The following is a 22127-nucleotide window of genomic DNA, read 5'->3' on the forward strand; positions in this document are numbered from 1 at the left end:
ACAAAAGAAAGAAAAAACTTGCTAGCATCTGGATTAATAATAATGATGATGATGATGATGATGATGATGATGATGATGATGATGATGATGATATGGAGGCCCAGGAAAAGAATAGGCCTCCGGTATGTTCTGCCAGTCATAAAAGGCGACGAAAAGAACAAACCACTAATAGGGCTAACCCCCCCCCCCCCCCCTTTTAGTGTGATTAGTTGGTTCAGGACAGAACTAATGAAGCCTCGGACTAGCGCTGTCATGGTCGGGGACGACGCTTGAACCCTATGCCCATCCATAATGGTAACAACACTGCTAGCCACACGGAAAGTGATTTAAATCCAAATAGAGGTGTTGTGCAGGACATGCTCCCTGCAACCACCCCGGAAGGAAAACAAAGACAGAGGATGAGATGGTCAGATGAAGTTAACCGACACCTCATGTTTAGTTATTACCAAGCAACAAACTTAGGAACCAACACAACTGGATACAGATCACAAGTATACACAACATTTATTACCAGATACCCAGAATTAAAATTTTTAACAGAACAATGACTAGCTGATCAGATCCGTGTAATAATCACAAATAACAGGATACCCCAGTCAGAATTAGAAAACATCAAACAACAAGTACAACAAATACTGGAACAAAATAATGTACAGTCAGAAGAAGAAGAAAATACAGTAATGGATTCAAACATCCCAGAGCAAACAAACCAAGAACAACACGCATCAATTAAACAATCAGAGGAAAACGAAATCTTAAGACAGCCACCAGAACAAGCACAAATAGAACACGAAGTGACACACATGTTAGATATAGAAGAAAAATTTCAGCTGACATATATAGAATACAAAGACACAAATACAGACATTAGACCATTCTTGCATAGACCACCAAATAACCCACAAGTCGAAACAACAACAACAACTATCAACACAATCATACACAACAAAATAAATGAAAATACTACTATGGAAGAGTTACAACTACTGGTTTATATAGGAGCACTCACTACACTAAATATACATACTAGGCAGATATCAGAACCAACCAACACACAGAAGAAACCCGCAAAACCAGCATGGCAACACAGGCTACAGATCAGAATAGAAAAACTGAGAAAAGAAATCGGACAGCTAACACAATTTATAAGAAATGAAATATCAGACAAAAAACGAAAAAGGTTAGGTAAAATCTCACAACAAGAAGTGATAGAGCAAATAGATGAACAGAAGCAAAAATTACGACGACTTAGAAGATACAAAAAAGTGAAAATAAAAGGAAACAAAACAAAACATTCAACACAAACCAAAAGAATTTACCAGACAATAGATAACACACACATTAAAATAGACAATCCACCAAATATAACAGACATGGAACACTTCTGGAGCAACATATGGTCAAACCCGGTACAACATAAGACATGCATGGTGGATACAAGCAGAAACACACACATACAAGATGATACCACAAATGCCTGAAGTGGTAATTTTGCAACATGAAGTCACCCAAGCAATTAATTCTACGCACAATTGGAAAGTCCCGGGAAAAGATAAAACAGCAAATTTCTGGCTAAAGAAGTTCACCTCAACACATTCACATCTATCTAAATTATTTAACATAATAGAGGGAAACATTCCACATGGGAAAGATATATTCAAAAACAAAGATGATGTGACTTACCATACAAAAGCGCTGACAGGTCGATAGAAACACAAACAAACACATACATACACACAAAATTCAAGCTTTCGCAACAAACGGTTGCTTCATCAGGAAAGAGGGAAGGAGAGGGAAAGACGAAAGGATGTGGGTTTCAAGAGAGAGGGTAAGGAGTCATTCCAGTCCTGGGAGCGGAAAGACTTACCTTAGGGGGAAAAAAGGACGGGTATACACTCTCTCTCTCTCTCTCTCTCTCTCTCTCTCTCTCTCTCTCTCTCTCTCTCTCTCTCTCTCTTTTCTCTCTCTCTCTTTCACACACACACACACACACACACACACACACACACACACACACACACACACACACACACGTTCAATGCAAGGGGAAGCTACAGCTATTACTTTTCCTGAGGGGTATGCAGCTCCACTGTAGGGTTAATGATGGTTGCATCCTCTTGGGTAAAATATTCTGGAGGTAAAGTGTCACCCATTTGGATCTCTGAGCATGGACTAAACAAGGGCATTTCATCATCAGGAAGGACATCCTGGCACTTTACCGATCAGAGCATGGAATGTTAGATTCCTAATTTAGGTAGGTTGCTTATAGAATTCAGGAAGGTAAATGCAAAAGTTTAATTCAGATGTAGTGGGAATTAGTGTAGTTCAATGGCAGGATGAACAGAACTTGTGATCAGGTGAGCATGCAGTTATAAATACAAAATGAAGTAGGGATGATGCAGGAATAGGTCTATAAATGAATAAAAAAAATAGGAATGCAGGTAAGCTGTTATGAACAGCACAGTGAACACATTATTCTAACAAAGATCATCAAGCCAACATCCACCACATTAGTAATAGTGTATATGCCACCTAGCTTGATGACAAAGATGGTGAAAGAATGTGTGACAAAATAAAAAAAATTATTCACATAGTTAAGGGAGAGGAAAATTTTAATTGTTGTGACGAATGGAATTTGATCATAGGAAAAGGAAGAAAGGAATGGAAGATAAAACTGCTTGGTAGAATTTTGCACAGGGTGTAATTTAATCACTGCCTACACTTGGTTTAAGAATTGCATAAGAAGACTGTATATGTGAAAGAGATCTGAAGACACCAGAAGGTTTCAGATTGATTATATAATGTTAAGACAGAGATTTTGGAACCAGGTTTTTCACAGTAAGGCATTTTCAGGGGAGGATGTGGAGTCTGACAACAATTTATCGGCTAGGAACTCTGATTAAAACTGAAGAAACTGCAAAAAGTTAGGAAGTTAAGGAGATGGGATTTGAATAATTTAAAAGAACTGGAGATTGTTGAGAGTATGAGAAGACCTTAGGCAACAGTTGAATGGAAAGAATGCAATGGAAGATGAATGAGTAGCTTTGAAAGATGAAATGGTAAAGACAGCAGATCAAATGGATAAAAAGACAAAACCTAGCAGAAATACTCGGACAATATGAGATATTGAGTTTAACTGATGAAAGGAGAAAATATAAAATGCAGCAAATAAAAAGTGTGATAGGGAATAAAGGTGCCTAAAAAACAGAATTGACAGAGTGTGGAATTGCTAAACAGGAACAGCTAGGAGAAATACACAAGTCTATAGAAGTATTTATAACTAGTGCAAAGATGGATACTGACTATAGGAAAATTGGAGAGACCTTTGGAGAGAAGAAAAGTATTTGTACAAATATTAAAAGCTCAAATGAAAAACCAGTACTAAGAACAGAAGAGAAGCTGAAAGCTGGAAGGAATATATAGAGGTAAACTTGAAGGCAATATGATGGAAAGGGAAATGGAAATACACAATGAGATGGGATATATGGTACTGTGAGAATAATTTGACAGAGCACTGAAAGCCCTAAGTCAAAACAAGACCCATGGAGTAGGAACATACCTTCAGAACTACTGATGCCCTTAGGAGAGCCAGCCAAGACAAAACTACTCCACTACTCCACCCAGTGCACAAAATACCCTCGGACTTCAGGAAGAATGTAATACTCCAGTTCCAAAGAAAGTAAGTGCTGACAGGTGTGAATGTCACCAAACTATCTGTTTAATAAATCATGGTTGCAAAATACGTACATGAGTAATTTACAGAAGAATGGAGAAACAGGTAGAAGATGACCTTAGGGAAGAAAAGTTCGGGTTCCAGAGGAATGTGGGAACATGCGAGACAATACTGACCCTACGATTTATATTATGAGATAGGTTAAAGAAAGACAAACCTATGTTTATAACATTTAAAGACTTAGGCTTTTGGCGACATTCACTGGAGTACATTCTTCAAAACTTTTGAAATTAGTAGATCAAATACAGGAAGTGAATGGTTATTTACAACAAGAAGAAGACAGCGAGAAGACGACAAGAAGAAGACAGCGGCTATAATGGTCAAAAGTCACGAAAGAGAAGCCATGTCTGAGAATGGTGTGAGACAGGGTTGCAGCATATCTACATTGCTGTTCGGTCTGTGTGTTGACTAGTCAGTAACAGAAACCAAAGAAAAACTTGAGACAGAATTAAAGTTCAGGGAGAAGAGATAAAAATGGAGGTTTGCTGCTGACATTGTAGTGCTGTCAAGAGACAGCAAAGGACTTGGAGGAGCAGTTGAAGGCAAGGTCAGTGTCTCAAAAAGAGGAGATAAGGTGAATATCAACAAAAGCAAGACAAAGGTAATGGAATGTAGTCAAATTAAATCAGTCGATATTGAGGGAATTAGATTATGAAACGATACACTAAAAGTAATAGATATTTTTGATATTTTGGCAGTAAAATAAATGATGGCCAAAGTAGAGTGGATGTAAAATGTAGACTGGCAATGCCAAGAAAAGCGTTTCTTCAGAAAAAAAATTCTTAACATCAAATATAAATTAAAGATTAGGAAGTCTTTTCTGAAGTTATTTATCTGGAGTGTAGCCTTGTGCAGAAGTGAAACATTGATGATAAACAGTCCAGATGAGATGAGAAGAGAAGAGAATATTTTGAAATGTGATGCTACAGAAGAATGCTGAAGATTAGATGGGTTGATTGCATAACTAATGAAATTCCGAACAAAATTGGGGAGAATAGAAATTTGTGGCCTTAATTGTCTAAAAGACAGAATCAGTTGATGGGACACTTTCTGAGACAGAAAGGAATCATCAGTTTATTGTTGAAGGGAAGTGTGGGTGGTACAAATTGTAGAGGGAGACCGAGAGACATATACGGTAAGCAGTTTCAAAAGGATGCAAGTTGCATTAATTATTTGGAGATAACAAGGTTTGTGCAGGTGGGATAGTAGCATGGAGAGCTGCATCAAACCAGTCTTTGTTCTGAACAGTGACTCCCTTATCTCCCAATTCAATTCAGTACCTTTTCATTACATAAGCAATCTTTCCAACAAATCTTTAGACTTTGTCTGTAGCAGCCCATTTCAAAAGTTTCTATTTTCTTTTTGCCTTTGCTGTATAACATTCATGTTTCACTTCTGTGTAATGTAAGTCTGCAGAGAAATTCTTTCTGGAAGGGCTTCCTATCACTTAAATTTGTATTAGATGTAACTTACAGGATGTCTCAAACCCTTTGGGTCAAATTGAAACAGGTGATAGTGGGTCCACACATGATTATATTGAGATGAGAACATTACTCGTCACAAGAGTTTACAGACATGCATATAACATATGGTGCAGCAGGGTGTAATGCCCACAAAGCAGTATGGATTTACAGAGAACACTTGTCATACAGGCATCATCCTAACTGGAATTAGTTCATTTTTTATGGATACCAGCTTATGAGAGATGGGGTTGTTCACACCAGAGAGAGGAGGCTAAGGTTACTGTCAAAGACATGTCTGAACATCAGAAATCGAGGGGATGGTTTTGGATGGTGTGGCCCGTCACCCAGCAATAAACACTTGTCAATTTGCTCGTGAAATGCATACTCTTAAGGGTACAGTGTGGAAGGTACTCTCTGGGGTCACATGAAATTACAACATAAAAATAATAACACACAAAATATAAAATAAAATGATATGAACCCAAAAAAAGACAAGCCATAAATTTATGTAAACACAATCAACAATATAACATGAGGATCAACTTAATTTTTCGAGGAACTGCTCGACAGAATAGGAGGATTGACCCATGAGGAAACTGTTCAGTTTTGATTTGAAAGTGCTTAGATTACTCTAAAGCTGTTTTGAATTCTTGGGGTACCTTATTGAAAATGGATTCAGCAGTAACTGCAAGACTTTCCAATACCATATGTCATAAGCAAATGAAAATAGGCAAAGTAGACAACTTTTTGTGTTGAACTATCGCTTACTTCAAATACGGTTCGAATAGTAAAAATGGCAGCATTATTCTTTGAACAAGATCCTAAGCATGGACTTCCCATGACAGTTTCCTATCTGAAGCCTAGAAATTTGAACTGTTCAGTTTCACTAATCGTATGCCTAGTTTGTGAAATTCCACATCGGGTTTTGTTGAATTGTGTGTTAGAAACAAAAAACTGACTCTTACTGTGATTTTGCTTTGGCTTATTTTTTACAAGCCATAAACTTATATCTCGAACTGCACTATTTGAAACGGTGCCAGTGTTGCACACAACATACTTTACTACGAAGCTTGTGTCATCAGCAAACAGAAATATCATAGAGTCACCTGTAATACTAGAGGGCGTATCATTTATATAAATAAGGAACAGGAGTGGCCCCAGTGCTAATCCCTGGGACACCTCCCATTTAATGGTGCCTCATGCAGGCCCAACATCATAGCCATTCTCAACACTGTGGAGAATGAAGTTTTGCCATCTGTTATTAAAGTAAGAGGTGAACCAATTGTGAACTACCCCTGTATTCCATAATGGTCCAACTTCAGGAGACTGACCTTCATTAAAGGGAAAACAACAAATATGGATAAATACAGCACTAACATGTGCAGCACAGTACTAGATGGACCTACATAGCCAAATACGCAGAGTGATACAACTGACAAACCCCGAAAAAATTCAGCCGCCATTACGAATGAAACTGAAGGTACCGAAGAACCAAACAAATATAAATGGACCAATGTAATGTACACAAAAAAAACCAGAAAGACTCATTATAATAGGACTGAAATTGATGTTCGACCAGAAATAAGGATGCATCATTTGCATACACACATAAACAATGTGTTAAACTCATGTGTATGTGCTGCATTCTCCCTTAACAGAAATCCATAAGGTATTTTTATCCATGTGGGAACAAATTCGCATTGAAACAACAGCGAGGAAGAAATTGTAAGCCACACAAGGAACCTCATCCGAACAGCCAGAAAACTACTCAAATTCCAGAATAATAATAATAATAATACAATAATAATAATAATAATAATAATAACTGGCATTTTATACAGGAGATCAGTGAGTGACACCTATGTGCAGAGAATAAATGGCAATATTGAAAAAACACTTCAATAAACTAAGAGTCATTTTTATTGATCCTAGTAAATTTCTGAGTGCAAAGTGTCTTGCCAAAGATGGTCTACATCTGAATAGGTTGGACTCAAAAATATCAGTAAGATGTTCATAAGTATTTGCCAGATCATAAAAAATAAGAGAAAGTGATAAGAAGTGATGGGGTTGAAAAAATTGGTGTAGCATTAAGAAAGACAAAACCAAACCATTATCTGGCAAGAAATATGTTAAGGCCCATAACTAATAGTCAAAGTAGATACGTTATCCCCTGGAATAAAAATGGTTTAAACACTGATGCTTCGAACAATAAAATCTCCAAAATAGAAGAATTGGAAATTATTCTGTCAGAATGTGGAACTATTAGAGTTGTTTGTTTACATGAGCACTGGTGTACTGAGGACATAATTAAAATTCTAAACAAAATACAGAACCTCAGATTAGCAAGTAGCTTTTGCAGGAGAAACATGTCATGTGGAGGCTCATGTATACTTCTGCATAGTGATACAAATTATGAGACCAGAAACTGTATTAATTATGTAAATGAAGAATGGGTTTGAGAGCTGTTGTGTAGAAATGGTGGACTCACTAGCAAATGTTATACTACTATAAGTATAGAGAACTCCACGGACACCAACAATAGAACTATTCTTATCTAAGCTTCAAATCATGCTGGAAGACCTTTGTAGAGGAAAAAATAAAATGTAATGGCTGCTGATTTTTAATATTGATACACATGTGAGAGTAGCCACACTTAAAGATTCACTGGCTTGGTAAAGAAATATGGTTTCCAATTGAATTTCTTTGAATCTACCAGAGACAACGGGCAGTCAGCAATATAATTAATTATGTATATGAAGATGTGTATAAATTTTGTGTAGATTTAGGTATTTCAGATGATTGTGCGTTGTGCATTGAGCTGCCACAGACAGACAGGAACATTTCACTTATCAGAATCAATTTGAGCAGGAACTTTAGCTAAGAAAACTTGCTAACATTTTGTGAGAAGCTAAAAGTGAAAACATGGTCTTTTGATCGTTGTAACTTAGGTGATGGAAACCTTGAGAAATTGCTAAGTAGTTTTCTTGGTATCTTCAATGAAACATTTCCACTTACTCTGCAGCAATAAAATAACAAATAAATTAAAGTGGATTACCCAGGGCATGAAAATTTCCAGTTTAAGGAAAAGTGAACTGCACAGAGAACTAAGATATAATAAAGATATTGATTTCATTAAATATGTTAGACTCTGTAATTCCAAGGGCCACACATTACAAATATTGGGCTGTGTAGAGCACCATTGCTACACAAAAAATGGAGTACGTAGTTTGTGTACAGTTAATGTAAACTATCTGGTTGGGTACCTTCTAAGATTAAACATCAAGATACATATTTCTTGTTTAGAGATTCAGAGTGCACTTTGCTGGAAACTACATTATGAAGCCAAGGTAATAAAGGAAAAAAATAAACTGTGGCAAATATTCACTACTTAAATTGGCATTCAGACACAGGTCTAAAACGATGTAACTGGTTATTAAAAATTTTTGAAAAGATGTGGCACAATCACAGTTGAAATTATACCTGCTGCTTTTATGGGTGCATGTATTAATGCCATTAAAATTAACCTGTATTAGCATGCATTAAAAGTACCAGTCAGTCATAGTGACATGAATCCTCTAATGTCTATGGTTCATTAGAGTGCAGTACATGGAGAGGAAGGTATTTACAATGTACATATTGGTACATATACATCTTTGTATACTCGCAGATGTAACAAATTTTAAATTGTGTGAACCTTTATATTTAAATAAGAAAGCAATTAGGAACATGTTTTCACTTTCATCACATAGTAGTGACTCACATCTGATAATCATTGAAGGGAATGGAAGTCACAGCTTTGTCAGTGCCACCCTGATGCGTTTATTTCTTATCACCTTAACACCTGTGAAAATATGGCAATTACGGTTTTAGAAACAGATGGCCACGCACTGGCCTTCAGACGCTGTAAGTATGAAGAAAACCAAAGAGGGGCCAGTTCTTACAGGCAACTTATAATGCTGGCCCAAATGGCTGATTCATGGACAATTACTTAATTTTTTCACTGAGTTTCTTAGCAGAACAAATTCACATACATATTATCATGAGTGTGTTGCATACTACTAAACTTCAGCATATTTTATTATACTGAGCGTTGAAATTCTTTACTACATCTGCATTGTTGAAGCCTTCATGTACCCTAGAATGTAGATTGATTATTAAATCTACATGTGTTAATTCTCATGTTGTGTAAACATATTAAAGCTTTAAAACCTGCCAGAAAAACATAGAATAGGATACCTATTTCATAAGTTTGGGAGGTTCTCCTCATTGTGAGTCCCTTGAATAAGATTTTCTTATGTTAGGTAAATACTTTCTGCAATTTAATTCATTTGGTGCTGTTGAAATAAATATTTCTGGCAGTTTTTTTGATCAGTGATTCCCACTTGTTACCTTACATTTCCTTTATTTATCATTCGTAGGCAAACAGCTCGGTTCTGGAGCTTTTGGTGTTGTTATGAAGGCAGAAGCATTTGGCATCTTGGAAGAAGAACCTGTCACAACAGTAGCAGTTAAAATGGTGAAAAGAAACACTGACTATACGTACATCAAAGCATTAGCATCAGAACTCAAAATAATGGTACATCTAGGAAAGCATCTGAATGTTGTAAACTTGCTTGGAGCATGCACAACAAACATAACGAAGAGTGAGTACTATTTCTAAATAAACTATAAAATTAATTTTGAAATTGGGATGTTTTAGTCCAAATTATTATTTGCAAATTTTGTCATTGAACATTTGTGTGCTGTTATTTTCAAATGATTGTGGCAGTGGAAAATTAGTTGAAATGGTAAACTTTTTCGCACAAATTGAACCAACTACTGCATGATTACAATCTTATGTGCTATTTATTTAGCTAATAGCAACTCTGTTTAAATGGTTGAAATATTTTTATATGCTGTAAGTATAAAAAATTGAAGAGGTTCTTGTGTAACGTCCCTTCTGAGATTAAAAATATTTAGTTGTTTGTTTTGCCTTAGAAATAGAGCTGATATCAAAATTTATGTTTAGAGTACCAAAACATAGCAAAAGAAAGTGTAGAATTGAGTTAATTTATATCAAAATTTGTAATTTTTAATATTAAGCATTCCAGTAGGTTCTTGAGAACAAACCTAATTTTGTAACTTAAATGTTTGTGCTAATATGCTTTGCTGCTAATGGTGGCAGCAAACAAATAGGTAAAAATATAAGTTACAGTGATAAATGAGACATATTTTCCAACAGTTAATACAGTTGGTTTTGATACTCTTTCCTGGTGCATGGCCTCTATTTGTTAGCACAGTTTGATAAAAGCTTCTGTGGTGATATCCTTAAGACACCATGTCCAACATGAAATTTTATTAGCTTCAGCATGAGAATGTTATGTATTAATGTGTGCACAGTTTCTGTTGATGCCTGTCTCTATACTTCAGTATACACCTTATTTATATATTATTTTTATTATTGGATGGTGATACGTCAGATTCTCAGGGAACTGAATTTTCTTAAAATTTCAGGCAGTTCTGGAAGAATCTAGAGGGAGGCTTATTATTGAAGGGAAATAAACATTGAATCATTTTGTTAAACATTACTTGTGAGATTATGCTTTGGAAAAAATAGATTGTGCAGCTGTGTAAGGAAGGTGAAGTAATGCATTGTAATGTTTGTTGCTCGATCACAGCTACCTCCTATATGCACACAAACCTAGGGAATCTTCATTATTGTTTGTGTGCCCTTGGGCTCAATGTTTGTTTCCCATTGCATGATCGTGCAATGGAGTGTAATGTGCACGTGAGATTTTGTGAAGTAGCTGTGACTTTTTCACACAAATGCAAACGTCTTTTCTTGTAATTTTGTATTAAAAAAATATAAATGCCAATCCATATTTGAACTTGAATATTTTGTATGTCAGCTTGGAATAATCAGGCTTGGTTTGAAATGGGTAAAAAGCAACCATTGTATTACTTCACTGACTTTCTTGCAGTTCATATTTTACGTTAATATTGACAATAATGTGAAGAGAGTCTGGTTAGAAACAGGAAGTGTCACTGCTATTGAAGTCTGTTGATAGTACATTCCAGGGAAAACAACTGAAGCAGTTCCTGCTAGAATTTCAGATATACTTGAGGTTGTCACACAATGATACAGGATGGCACAGAATGGCAACATTAACAAAGGAATTTCCAAGGGTAGCAAGAACTTAAAAGATACAGAACTATCAATAAGACTGTAATTTCTTTCTGAACTTGATATAATAATTAATAAGTGATATAGCAACTCAAAAATCTTAATTTGTCACCATTAAAACCAGTAAAGTAAAACTCACCTGGACAGCTGTCATGTTAAATCAGCTAGCCTGGATGTGGCTTTCCGGCAGTTTCCCACACCCTATTAAGTGAGCTGGTACTGAAGTCACACCTCACTTACATGATTAGCAAACATTTAGAAAACTTCTGCTTGCTTTCGCATGCATTACAAATACTAAAGTAAAACTCGTTCTTTGTACAAAAGAAACTGAGGTCATTAAAATTTGGAACTTCAGCCATAAAAAAACCTTTCAGGGAATTATTCTAAAGGAACAGTGATGATGATGATGATGATGATGATGATGATGATGAGCATTGATAACATCCTTTCATTGCAGAGGAACTGTTGGTTATAGTGGAATACTGCCGATATGGAAATCTGCACAACTACCTTTTACGTCATCGTGATGAATTTATTGACCAGATAGATCCAAAAACAGGAACGGTAGATCCAACTATTGGGCAAGAGATACTGGAAAGAGCTGACTCATTTAATAAAAAGAACAGGTAATGTTTAATTTAAATGTTAACAGGTTCTGTTTATAACTGTGTGAAAATGAATAGTGGTACAGTCCATGTTGCAAGAAGATATTGTGAATAAGACCTAGGCAGAAAGAAAATAAGCAAGTCCCCATTATCACCTATTTGAAACTGCAAAATTATTTTGTGGAATTGTTGGTTTTCATATTTGTTTGTTCCATACATTCTGTTTATTCCATACATTCTGTTTACTTCTGTAATAAGTTAAAGAGAAATGTCTGAATTATTTAGAATTCACACACAAGTAAAAATATTCAAATGCTTTCAATGATTGGTGTCCTCACTAATTTCCTACATGGCTCGATTTCTAAGTTGGCCATTTATTTCTTGACATAAATCCCTTTCTGTAATCCCTTTTACTGTCTTCAATAGTTTTCGCCTTCTTGTCATTTTCTGTAGTTTTAGTTGAACGAATATCTCTTTCTGATGACTCAAGATTGTAAGCATCTTGGTATTTTACTATTTTCACATGCCTTATCAGTAATTAGATTTGATTTGTCTATCCCTGTTTGTTTGTCACATTCAGTTTTGTATATCAATTTCATGCTTTGAAACTGTTATCTGAGAAATATTCGTATAAATCAGCAGCTTATACTTACCCAAATTAATACAGTTCACACATCATTGTTACATTTTTGTGTGTTCTTTGACATTCATTTGCTACGACATGAAAATGAAATTTCTCATGTCTCACCTTCGAAATTTATTTCTTAAACTTTTAAAGCAAATAGAAAATTAGCTACTTATTTTCCTAGATTTCCAATATTAACAGAAATTTAAATGGGTATAGATAGCACAAAAAGATGGTAACTATATTGCACTGTTACAAAGAATGGCCTTAAAGCATCAGTTAGGATAAATTGGAAGGATTTTATGGTTATCATTAGTGTTTGTGTTGAAATTAAGGGGTGTATCTATCTGGTCCTGTTTGAACATTGTAGAAACTCTCACAAAAATCTAATGTTTCATTAATGTACTGATAACAAAACATACATTTTTACATTTGAATGTTGTCAGAATTACTGTGAATTATGGTTTGTCTCATAATGTACATAAACTAAATCATTTGATTCAGGTACAGGAGAAATGTCATATTGTGGTAAAATTACACCATAAACAAAGAACAGCTGATGTTTACAGACAGCATCATGATAATAATACAGTTTTGTTATACATATGTACAATAAAATTTAACACTCCATTACCCCTTGCTCAAATGATCATTTCATCATCTATGAATTCTTCTATTGGATAGTAGCATTTCTCCCACAGAATCTGCTGCAGCCTTTTTTTTTGTAAAGTTTCTGGCTTCATATTAAATATGTTTTTGCCCATTAACTTGTTATATATTGTCATCCCCATATACCCCTGTGGAGTATGTGCATATAATTTCAACTGGAGTGTGAGTAGCATAAAATTTATTATTATTTCTTGTATTATATGTATGGTTAAAATTATTCTCCTCAAATAATTTTTGTATGTTGTGTAGGAAGACAGTAATTTCATAAATGTATATGGAGGGAACAGTTAGAATTTGCAGTTTCCAAAATAATGGGTGACAAGACTCTGTTCGCTGTACTGTACACAAGTATTTGGCAATTTTCTTTTGCATTTTCAGTATTCAAGATACACTACTTGAACTTCACCAAAAATTATCCCATATTTAATGACAGATTGAAAATAACTATGATAAGCATTTTTTTGAGTACTAAAGTCAGTGGAATTTTCTAGTATTTGCATTGCAAATGCAAAAATGCTTAGTTTTTTTGATAAGAAGTCAACATGTGTATTCCAGCTTAAGTTTTTGTCCACATCTAGTCCCAGGAATTTGACTGTGTCAACTTCTTTTATAGGTTGATTGTTATGTTAAGTTCCACTCATTTCAAATGTTTGGTTTTGAAATGTACCCAGTGGGTTTTTGCAATGTTCAGTTTCATCCCACTTAACTGTAACCAGCTTTATAATGTATTTAGTGTCCTTATGATGGAGTTTGGAATTTTTTCTGCTTTATCATCTTCAATTAAGATAGAAGTATCATCTCCAAACAGAACTGATAGGGGATTTGTATTTAGGGTAAGTCATTTATGTAGAATAGGAACAGGATTGGCCCCAAAATGGAGCTTGAGGCACGGCTTGTGATACTGTACTCCATTAACAATAATAGTTCACCGCAGCCGAGGTGATAGTTACCCTTAAAAATTTTTTTTTCTTTTTTTTGTAAGGATGATGATAGCCAAATTAGAGCATTGTCGTTAATCCCGTGTTTGTCTGATTTGTAGATAAGCATGTCATGGTTCGTGGAGTCAAATGCTTTTTTGAGATCACAGAAGATCCCTGCAGCTTTACTCCTCTGATCCAATTACTTGCCTATCTTTTCAATAAATACTCACTGCATCCAAAGTGTTTTTTCTCAGTTGAAATCCAAATTAGTTACTTAAAATATTTTACAATAAATTTTTTGATTTGGTTTGCAGCTACTTTCTCTAACACTTTTGATAGGACTGGAAGAATGGAAATAGAAATAGTTTCCCACATCCTCCCATAGCCCTTTCTTGAACAGGGGTCTGACTTCAGCATGCTTCAAAATGTCGGGAAAGTATACCTGTTCAAAAGACGGGTTGAATATTTTAGTTAGGGGAGGTGCCATTATGCCACACTCTATTGGAAGCACTTTAGTGGGTATCCCATCCCTCCCAGAAGTTTTTATTTTTTAATGATAATATAACTTTTCCACATCCTTTATCATGACTCAGCTTCTTGGTGGATTCCAAAGTTGTGTTGAGTCTTTGCTTGCAGTTGTGTTGAGTCTTTGCTTGCAGTTGTGTTGAGTCTTTGCTTGCAGTTGTGTTGAGTCTTTGCTTGCAGTTGTGTTGAGTCTTTGCTTGCAGTTGTGTTGAGTCTTTGCTTGCAGTTGTGTTGGGTCTTTGCTTGCAGTTGTGTTGGGTCTTTGCTTGCAGTTGTGTTGGGTCTTTGCTTGCAGTTGTGTTGGGTCTTTGCTTGCAGTTGTGTTGGGTCTTTGCTTGCAGTTGTGTTGGGTCTTTGCTTGCAGTTGTGTTGGGTCTTTGCTTGCAGTTGTGTTGGGTCTTTGCTTGCAGTTGTGTTGGGTCTTTGCTTGCAGTTGTGTTGGGTCTTTGCTTGCAGTTGTGTTGGGTCTTTGCTTGCAGTTGTGTTGGGTCTTTGCTTGCAGTTGTGTTGGGTCTTTGCTTGCAGTTGTGTTGGGTCTTTGCTTGCAGTTGTGTTGGGTCTTTGCTTGCAGTTGTGTTGGGTCTTTGCTTGCAGTTGTGTTGGGTCTTTGCTTGCAGTTGTGTTGGGTCTTTGCTTGCAGTTGTGTTGGGTCTTTGCTTGCAGTTGTGTTGGGTCTTTGCTTGCAGTTGTGTTGGGTCTTTGCTTGCAGTTGTGTTGGGTCTTTGCTTGCAGTTGTGTTGGGTCTTTGCTTGCAGTTGTGTTGGGTCTTTGCTTGCAGTTGTGTTGGGTCTTTGCTTGCAGTTGTGTTGGGTCTTTGCTTGCAGTTGTGTTGGGTCTTTGCTTGCAGTTGTGTTGGGTCTTTGCTTGCAGTTGTGTTGGGTCTTTGCTTGCAGTTGTGTTGGGTCTTTGCTTGCAGTTGTGTTGGGTCTTTGCTTGCAGTTGTGTTGGGTCTTTGCTTGCAGTTGTGTTGGGTCTTTGCTTGCAGTTGTGTTGGGTCTTTGCTTGCAGTTGTGTTGGGTCTTTGCTTGCAGTTGTGTTGGGTCTTTGCTTGCAGTTGTGTTGGGTCTTTGCTTGCAGTTGTGTTGGGTCTTTGCTTGCAGTTGTGTTGGGTCTTTGCTTGCAGTTGTGTTGGGTCTTTGCTTGCAGCTGCGTTGGGTCTTTGCTTGCAGCTGCGTTGGGTCTTTGCTTGCAGCTGCGTTGGGTCTTTGCTTGCAGCTGCGTTGGGTCTTTGCTTGCAGCTGCGTTGGGTCTTTGCTTGCAGCTGCGTTGGGTCTTTGCTTGCAGCTGCGTTGGGTCTTTGCTTGCAGCTGCGTTGGGTCTTTGCTTGCAGTTGTGCTGCTAGATGACTGTGCTATCATTTCCACAGAGATGGTGGTCCGTCATCACGCGTGGTCCATTTTTTCTGACTGTACTTCAGCTACTATTCCCCGTACACTATCTGTTTGCTGATTCCTACGCCAGCTAAGTGTAATCCAAATTGGCAGCTTTCTAAGGCTGATTGGAGGCTTCAGTCCTCCTCAATGACCTTCAAAGAAGGTAGTGTATTTTACTAACATTGTCCTTTGTACCACAGGATATTTCATACCTCACATTTTTTCTTTACTGCACCATGTCTCGGTCCCCTGGGGGACTGCGGCATCCCACGGTGCAATTTGCTTGCAGAGGCATGCTCTCTACGATTTTAACTGTCATCCTACACTGGTGCACTGTATCCATTCTAACCAGCTGCATGCACTGTGTGGCTACATTATTCGGAATAATAAAAATGCTGGCTGGATATCCTTTACTAGTTCTTTTAACAGTTTCACTCCTTCTTCCGTTATGTGGGGGCAACCTCTATCAGCTCTTGTGGACCAAAGTTAATTCCTTGATTTGTGGCCTGACCATGTTAGATGATGTCATTGTGAACCCTACAGCTACCTCCAGCACTTTGGGCCACTACTTTGTGGAGATTTCGAGCTGCACCCACTATCACCCCGCCTTCCTCCCTTGGAAATGAGTGGAGGCGGCTCAAGTGATATCCTTCTCCTCTCTGACTTGTCTGCTACAGTGCTGCCTTTAGTATGAGCGAGCTTGACCGTCTGTCGCCTCCTCCCAGTTTTACACTCCAGGGTCGGATGAAGTTCACATTCAGATGTTGAAACACCTTTCTCTTGTGGGCAAGTGTTTTATCCTTTGTATGTACAGCCACATTTGAGCAGGTGCCATGTTCCCCGGGCATCGGCATGAAGCCACGTCATACCTGTATCTAAGCCTAATAAGGAAAACATCTTCCTTCTAGCTGGCACCCCATTTCTCTCACCAGCTGTGTTGCAGGGTGATGGAACATATGATTTGTGACCAGGTGCTATGGTGGCTCGAGTCTCACAATCTTAACCATTACACAACATGGATTTCATGCACACTGTTCTGCAGTTGACCATCTCATCACTTTGTCAACCAATTTCACAAATCGTTTTCTGCCGAAATACCAGACTGTGACTGTGTTTCTTGATGTGGAGAAAGACTGTGGCACCTGCTGGTGAACTGGTGTCCTCCACACTCTGTACTTGTGGGGCTACAGGGGCTGCCTGCCCTATTTTCTTCAGGAATTTTTGAAAAACAGTCTTCAAGGTACATGGGGGTTCAGCCTTCTTCGATGTCTTTATCCAGGAGAATCAGATGCCTCGAGGCTCCGTCCTGAGCATCATCCTCTTTGTCACCATTAATGCTATTATGGACTGTCTCCTGCCAGGCATCTCGAGCTCCCTTCTTATCGACGACTTTGCGATCTGTTGCTGTTCCCCACATACTTGTCGCCTCGAGCGGCATCTTCAGCGATGTCTCAGTCGTCTTCACTCATGGCGCATCAAAAATGTCTTTCGATTTTCCACTGACAAAACCATTTGTATGAATTTCTGGGGCACAGTGAGTTTCTTCCCCCACCTTTACACCTTGGGCCTGTTGCTCTTCCTTTCGCTGAAACTACAAAATTCCTGGAGTCCATGCTTGACAGGAAACTTTTTCGGTCCTCTCACTTGGGTTACCTGACTATTCCACCCGGTTCCCAGTCCCTAATGTCCTATGCGTTACTTCCTGCTAGACTGCCTATTACGTACTGTCCTTTTAGCCATTGCCATTTTTTAAGTGGCGATTCCCTATCACTTTGTGATAATTGTCATCCAGCTGTGACGGTTTGCAATTTCCTGACCCAATTTTCTTTTTTAAACTGCTTATATTCAAGTTTGTGAGTGCTATATGATTTATCAGCCGTTTTAGGAAATGATGCGCAGGCTGCCGCTTGTTTATTATTTTTTCTCCATAGTAGCAATATGGTAAAGGATATTTAATCCTTGGTTAGGGTCCTCCAGTGTGTCTACAGCATTTTTGTTGACTTTTCTCCATGGGGAAATCTTCATATTTAGCTCTTGTCTTTTGTCAATTAGGCTTAGTGTATAGCCACTATTAACTTCATTTTCTTATTAGTAATTTAAGGTTACGACATGGGCATTTATGATCTCAGTTGTTTTTTGTGCCCTGTATTTCTTTAATCCTTTTTTTTTAATCAGATTGTGTAGAAGCATATTATGTGAAAAATCGATAGTTTCTCCATGTCCAGAGAGTGCTGCTCTGCAACTGTACACTCAGTTAATGAAACATCACTCCAGTTGCTGACATATTCTTTATTGAAGTTCATGACTGGTTTTGGCCTTCACGTTCATGCCAATTTTGACAGGATCTGAAAATCAAACTGTGATGAAGAATGTCAAATGATCTTTATTAGCAAATGGGAGCAGTCTTTCATTAATTAAAAAAGTTTACCTTTGTTCACTGTTGTGCCATCAGTTTTAATTACCAGTGGTGGTAATTACCAGTGGTGGTAATTATCTTTATCTTACAGCAATAATATTGAATGACACAAAAAATTGAGCATCAGAAGCAACTTTTCTGTTGAATGATACACTAAACTCAAGTTTCCCTTCCTTATGAATAATTTATTTTCGGCAAAAATTATTATTTTTATTATTATTTTCCCCCATGAGTGCCGTTCTAGTTGCAAAAGATGGTGTTTCACAGCTGCTCGTGAGGAGCAGTGACTGATGTTTCAGCCACTTCGAAAATACTCCAACCTTGCAATAAATTTATCGACTTCCAAGTGCATGTAGTTGTAAACAACATAATTTCCCCAGGGTGAAGTATGCAGCACTTTCCTTCACAAACAGTCTCTCTGGAGGGGACATAGCTGTTGATTATCGAGCAGCAGGTGCTATGGTACCATCTTCAAACAGCAGTGGCAGTGAAGCTGATCATGTGTCCATGCTTCCAGCTGGTAAGTTTATTGCGAACAGTAATTGTAAAAACATTTTCTGTGAATTTGCATTATCATTATAAAATACTTTCCTGAACCTGATGTGCCTTCTGGACCATAGTTTGGGACAACGTTTAGTTGAAAAAAAAAAAAATAAAAAATAATATATATATAAAAAAATAGAGAGAGAAAAAAAAGGTTCCTGATGCACAGTGTCAAAGAAATGCTGAGAGGCAATGCATAAGTAACATACCAGATATCAGTATGTAAAGATATATGTTGCTTTAGACAGAGAAGTAGGTGTTGTTGCAGACATCAGTATCAGTGTCTATGTAAGGACTGCTTGCGTAGTTCATTTGTAATTTTTATCATGAGTTGTGACATGTCTGAGCAAGTAATTTTAACTTTATTTAAGAAGCATCTACAGTGCTTAAGACACTTCAATTTTCCAATCATCATGTCAACATAAAGATCAGATAAGTTTTTAGTTGGTAGAGATTTACAGAAAACATTCTTTGCACTCATTGTCAAACAGTTCATTTTCTGCTTCTCCACGAGCTGGCAACATCAGATAGGCCTATAATAGATGGTGGACTCATGATTGGAAAGTTCTTTCTCTTTTCTATCTCACTATATTATAACTTCATATTAGTTCCTTCTTTCTCTTTTATGTCTCATTATAACTTCATGTCTGCAGCAGTGCACATAGATAAGGAAATAAGCAACAGGATCTTTGATTGCCATACTCACAGACCTGCAGTTTAACATCCAGATTAGACAGAGATTACTGCTTTGAATCCCCCTGTGGGTTCGGGGGTTAGAATAGGCCCGCGGTATTCCTGCCTGTCGTAAGAGGCGACTAAAAGGAGTCTCAAATGTTTCGGCCTTATGTGATGGTCCCCTCTCGGATTTGACCTACATCTTTCTAAATTATTCCGAAGAGCGAGCCAATTGGGGAAGGGCGCCTTACATGGTGCATTGTATCCGTCGTGCATTGAGACCCTTAGCCGGCTTTTTCGTCGTCGCAATGGTGTCCCGCTCATTTTCCATCTCTTGGGTACGATTACCACGCTGCACTCTGCAGTGTTGCTTTTAACTGCGACGACGACCTTGGACTTTCTTGCACCTAAGATCCAGGACGGTAGCCAGTCCGTTGTGGTGGGGCAGCCATGTACCCTGTTGGTTGTAGCCCACTGACAACACAGGGATCGCTCTACTGATGCCTGCGCCGTTAACTCCCCAAGTATGCCAAGGAGTAGATGCCCATCTCTCTGGGGCATCAGTACTCCCGGCAATGGCCATCCTGCCAGGTGGCTATTGCTGCGGCTGGGTGGCACCCATGGGGAGGGCCCTTGGTCGGAGTAGGTGGCATCAGGGTGGATGACCCGCAATGAAGCGTGGTACGTCATCTCTCGCTGGTGGGCCTCCACCAGCAGTTTCTAAGCGATTGAGGTCTAACCTCAACGGCAGGAAATACGAACCACGATCATTTCCCTCCCTGGCCACTCCATGGGAGGAACATATGGCAAAAGAAGGCAGTGGAGAATATTCACCCTGGTTCCTTGTGTGTACGCGAGTTGATGGGGAATCGTTTGTCAACCAAGCCCCAGTTTTTTGTGGAGCATTTAGAGGACAAGTTCGGGGAGGTGGAGGGCTTGTCCAAGATGCGCTCTGGTTCTGTGCTCATCAAAACGGCATCCTCTGCCCAGTCCCGGATGTTGCTCAATTGTGACAAGTTGGGGGATGTTTCAGTTAGCATCACGCTGCATAAGAGTCTCAACATGGTCCAGGGTATTATATTCCACAGGGATCACTGCAGTCCGACGATGAATTACGTGCCAACCTCGAACGACGAGGTGTTCACTTCGTCTGTCGCGTCCATCGGGGTCCGAGGGATAATCAGGTAGCCACCGGTGCCCAAGCATACTGACATTGCAATGGCACCTGTCCCACCGCAACCTTCTCACTCTGCATCCGAAGATGAGGTGGAGATTCTGGCGTCCGCTGAGGACCTGGATCTCGCCAGTCCCTCGGACGCAATGGATGGCTGTTGTACAGGTGGTGACTCAGTAGCAGCAGGGGCCCAGGAGGCGTAATCTGCCACCCCAGTCCATTCACGCCTTTCCCATCCATGGACAATACTATCCTCCAGTGGAACTGCAGCGGTTTCTTCCACCATCTAGCTGAGCTCCGACAACTTATCAGCCTTCGCCCTTTTTTCTGCATTGCACTTCAGGAAACTTGGTTTCCCGCAATGCGAACCCCCGCCCTCTGTGGCTATCGGGGTTATTATAAGAACCGGGCAGCTTATGAAAGGATGTCTGGTGGCGTCTGCATATATGTCCTTAACTCTCTTCACAGCGAGTTCGTTCCTCTACAAACAGCTTTAGAGGCTGTCACTGTTCGGGTGTGGACGCCACAGGCTGTTACAGTCTGCAGTCTTTACCTTCCACCGGATGGTGCCGTCGCCCAGCATGTCCTGGTTGCTCTGATAGCCCAATTGTCGCCACCTTTCTTGTTGCTGGGCGATTTCAATGCCCACAACCCTCTATGGGGTGGGACTGTCTCCGATGACCGCGATCGTGCCATGGAGCATTTGTTGGCTCAGCTCGACCTTAGCCTTTTGAACACCGGTGCTCCCACGCATTTCAGTGTGGCCCATGGCTCGTTCTTGGCCATCGATCTCTCTCTTTGCAGCCCCGGACTTGTCCCGTCCCTCCACTGGAGAGTGCATCCTGACCTGTGTGGTAGTGACCATTTTCCCATCTATTTGTCACTGCCCCAGTGTTGTTCTTCTGGGCGCCTGCCCCGCTGGGCACTCCACAGGGCTGACTGGCCGGCTTTTACTTCCGCTGCAACCATTGAGTCTCCCCCACAGGGAGACATTGACGAGGTGGTCTGTGTCTTAACCACGTCCCTCATTTCGGCGGCCGAGGCTGCCATCCCCCGCTCTTCTGGACTCCCTCGGAGGAAGGCTGTACCCTGGTGGTCGCCGGAGATTGCTGAGGCTATTCGTGACCGTCGACGGGCTCTCCAGCGTCATAGGCGGCACCCGTCTCTCGAGACCCTCATCGCCTTTAAGAGGCTCCGTGCCTTGGCCCGTTGTCTTATTGCACGGCGTAAGCAGGAGTGCTGG

General features: G+C 39.1%; 1 protein-coding gene across 2 annotated transcripts in view; it reads left to right on the forward strand.

Annotated features, from left to right (window-relative positions):
• LOC124805178 (vascular endothelial growth factor receptor kdr-like) overlaps positions 1-22127 on the forward strand; it is a 511639-nt gene that overhangs the window by 459231 nt on the left and 30281 nt on the right. For both annotated transcript variants that reach the window (XM_047265665.1, XM_047265666.1), the window contains exons 17-19: positions 9615-9839; positions 11817-11985; positions 18873-19012. In XM_047265665.1, the coding sequence (XP_047121621.1) occupies positions 9615-9839; positions 11817-11985; positions 18873-19012 (534 nt within the window). The remainder of the gene's footprint in view (positions 1-9614; positions 9840-11816; positions 11986-18872; positions 19013-22127) is intronic.

This window comes from Schistocerca piceifrons, chromosome 7, assembly GCF_021461385.2.
Source record: "Schistocerca piceifrons isolate TAMUIC-IGC-003096 chromosome 7, iqSchPice1.1, whole genome shotgun sequence".
Taxonomy (NCBI): domain Eukaryota; kingdom Metazoa; phylum Arthropoda; class Insecta; order Orthoptera; family Acrididae; genus Schistocerca; species Schistocerca piceifrons.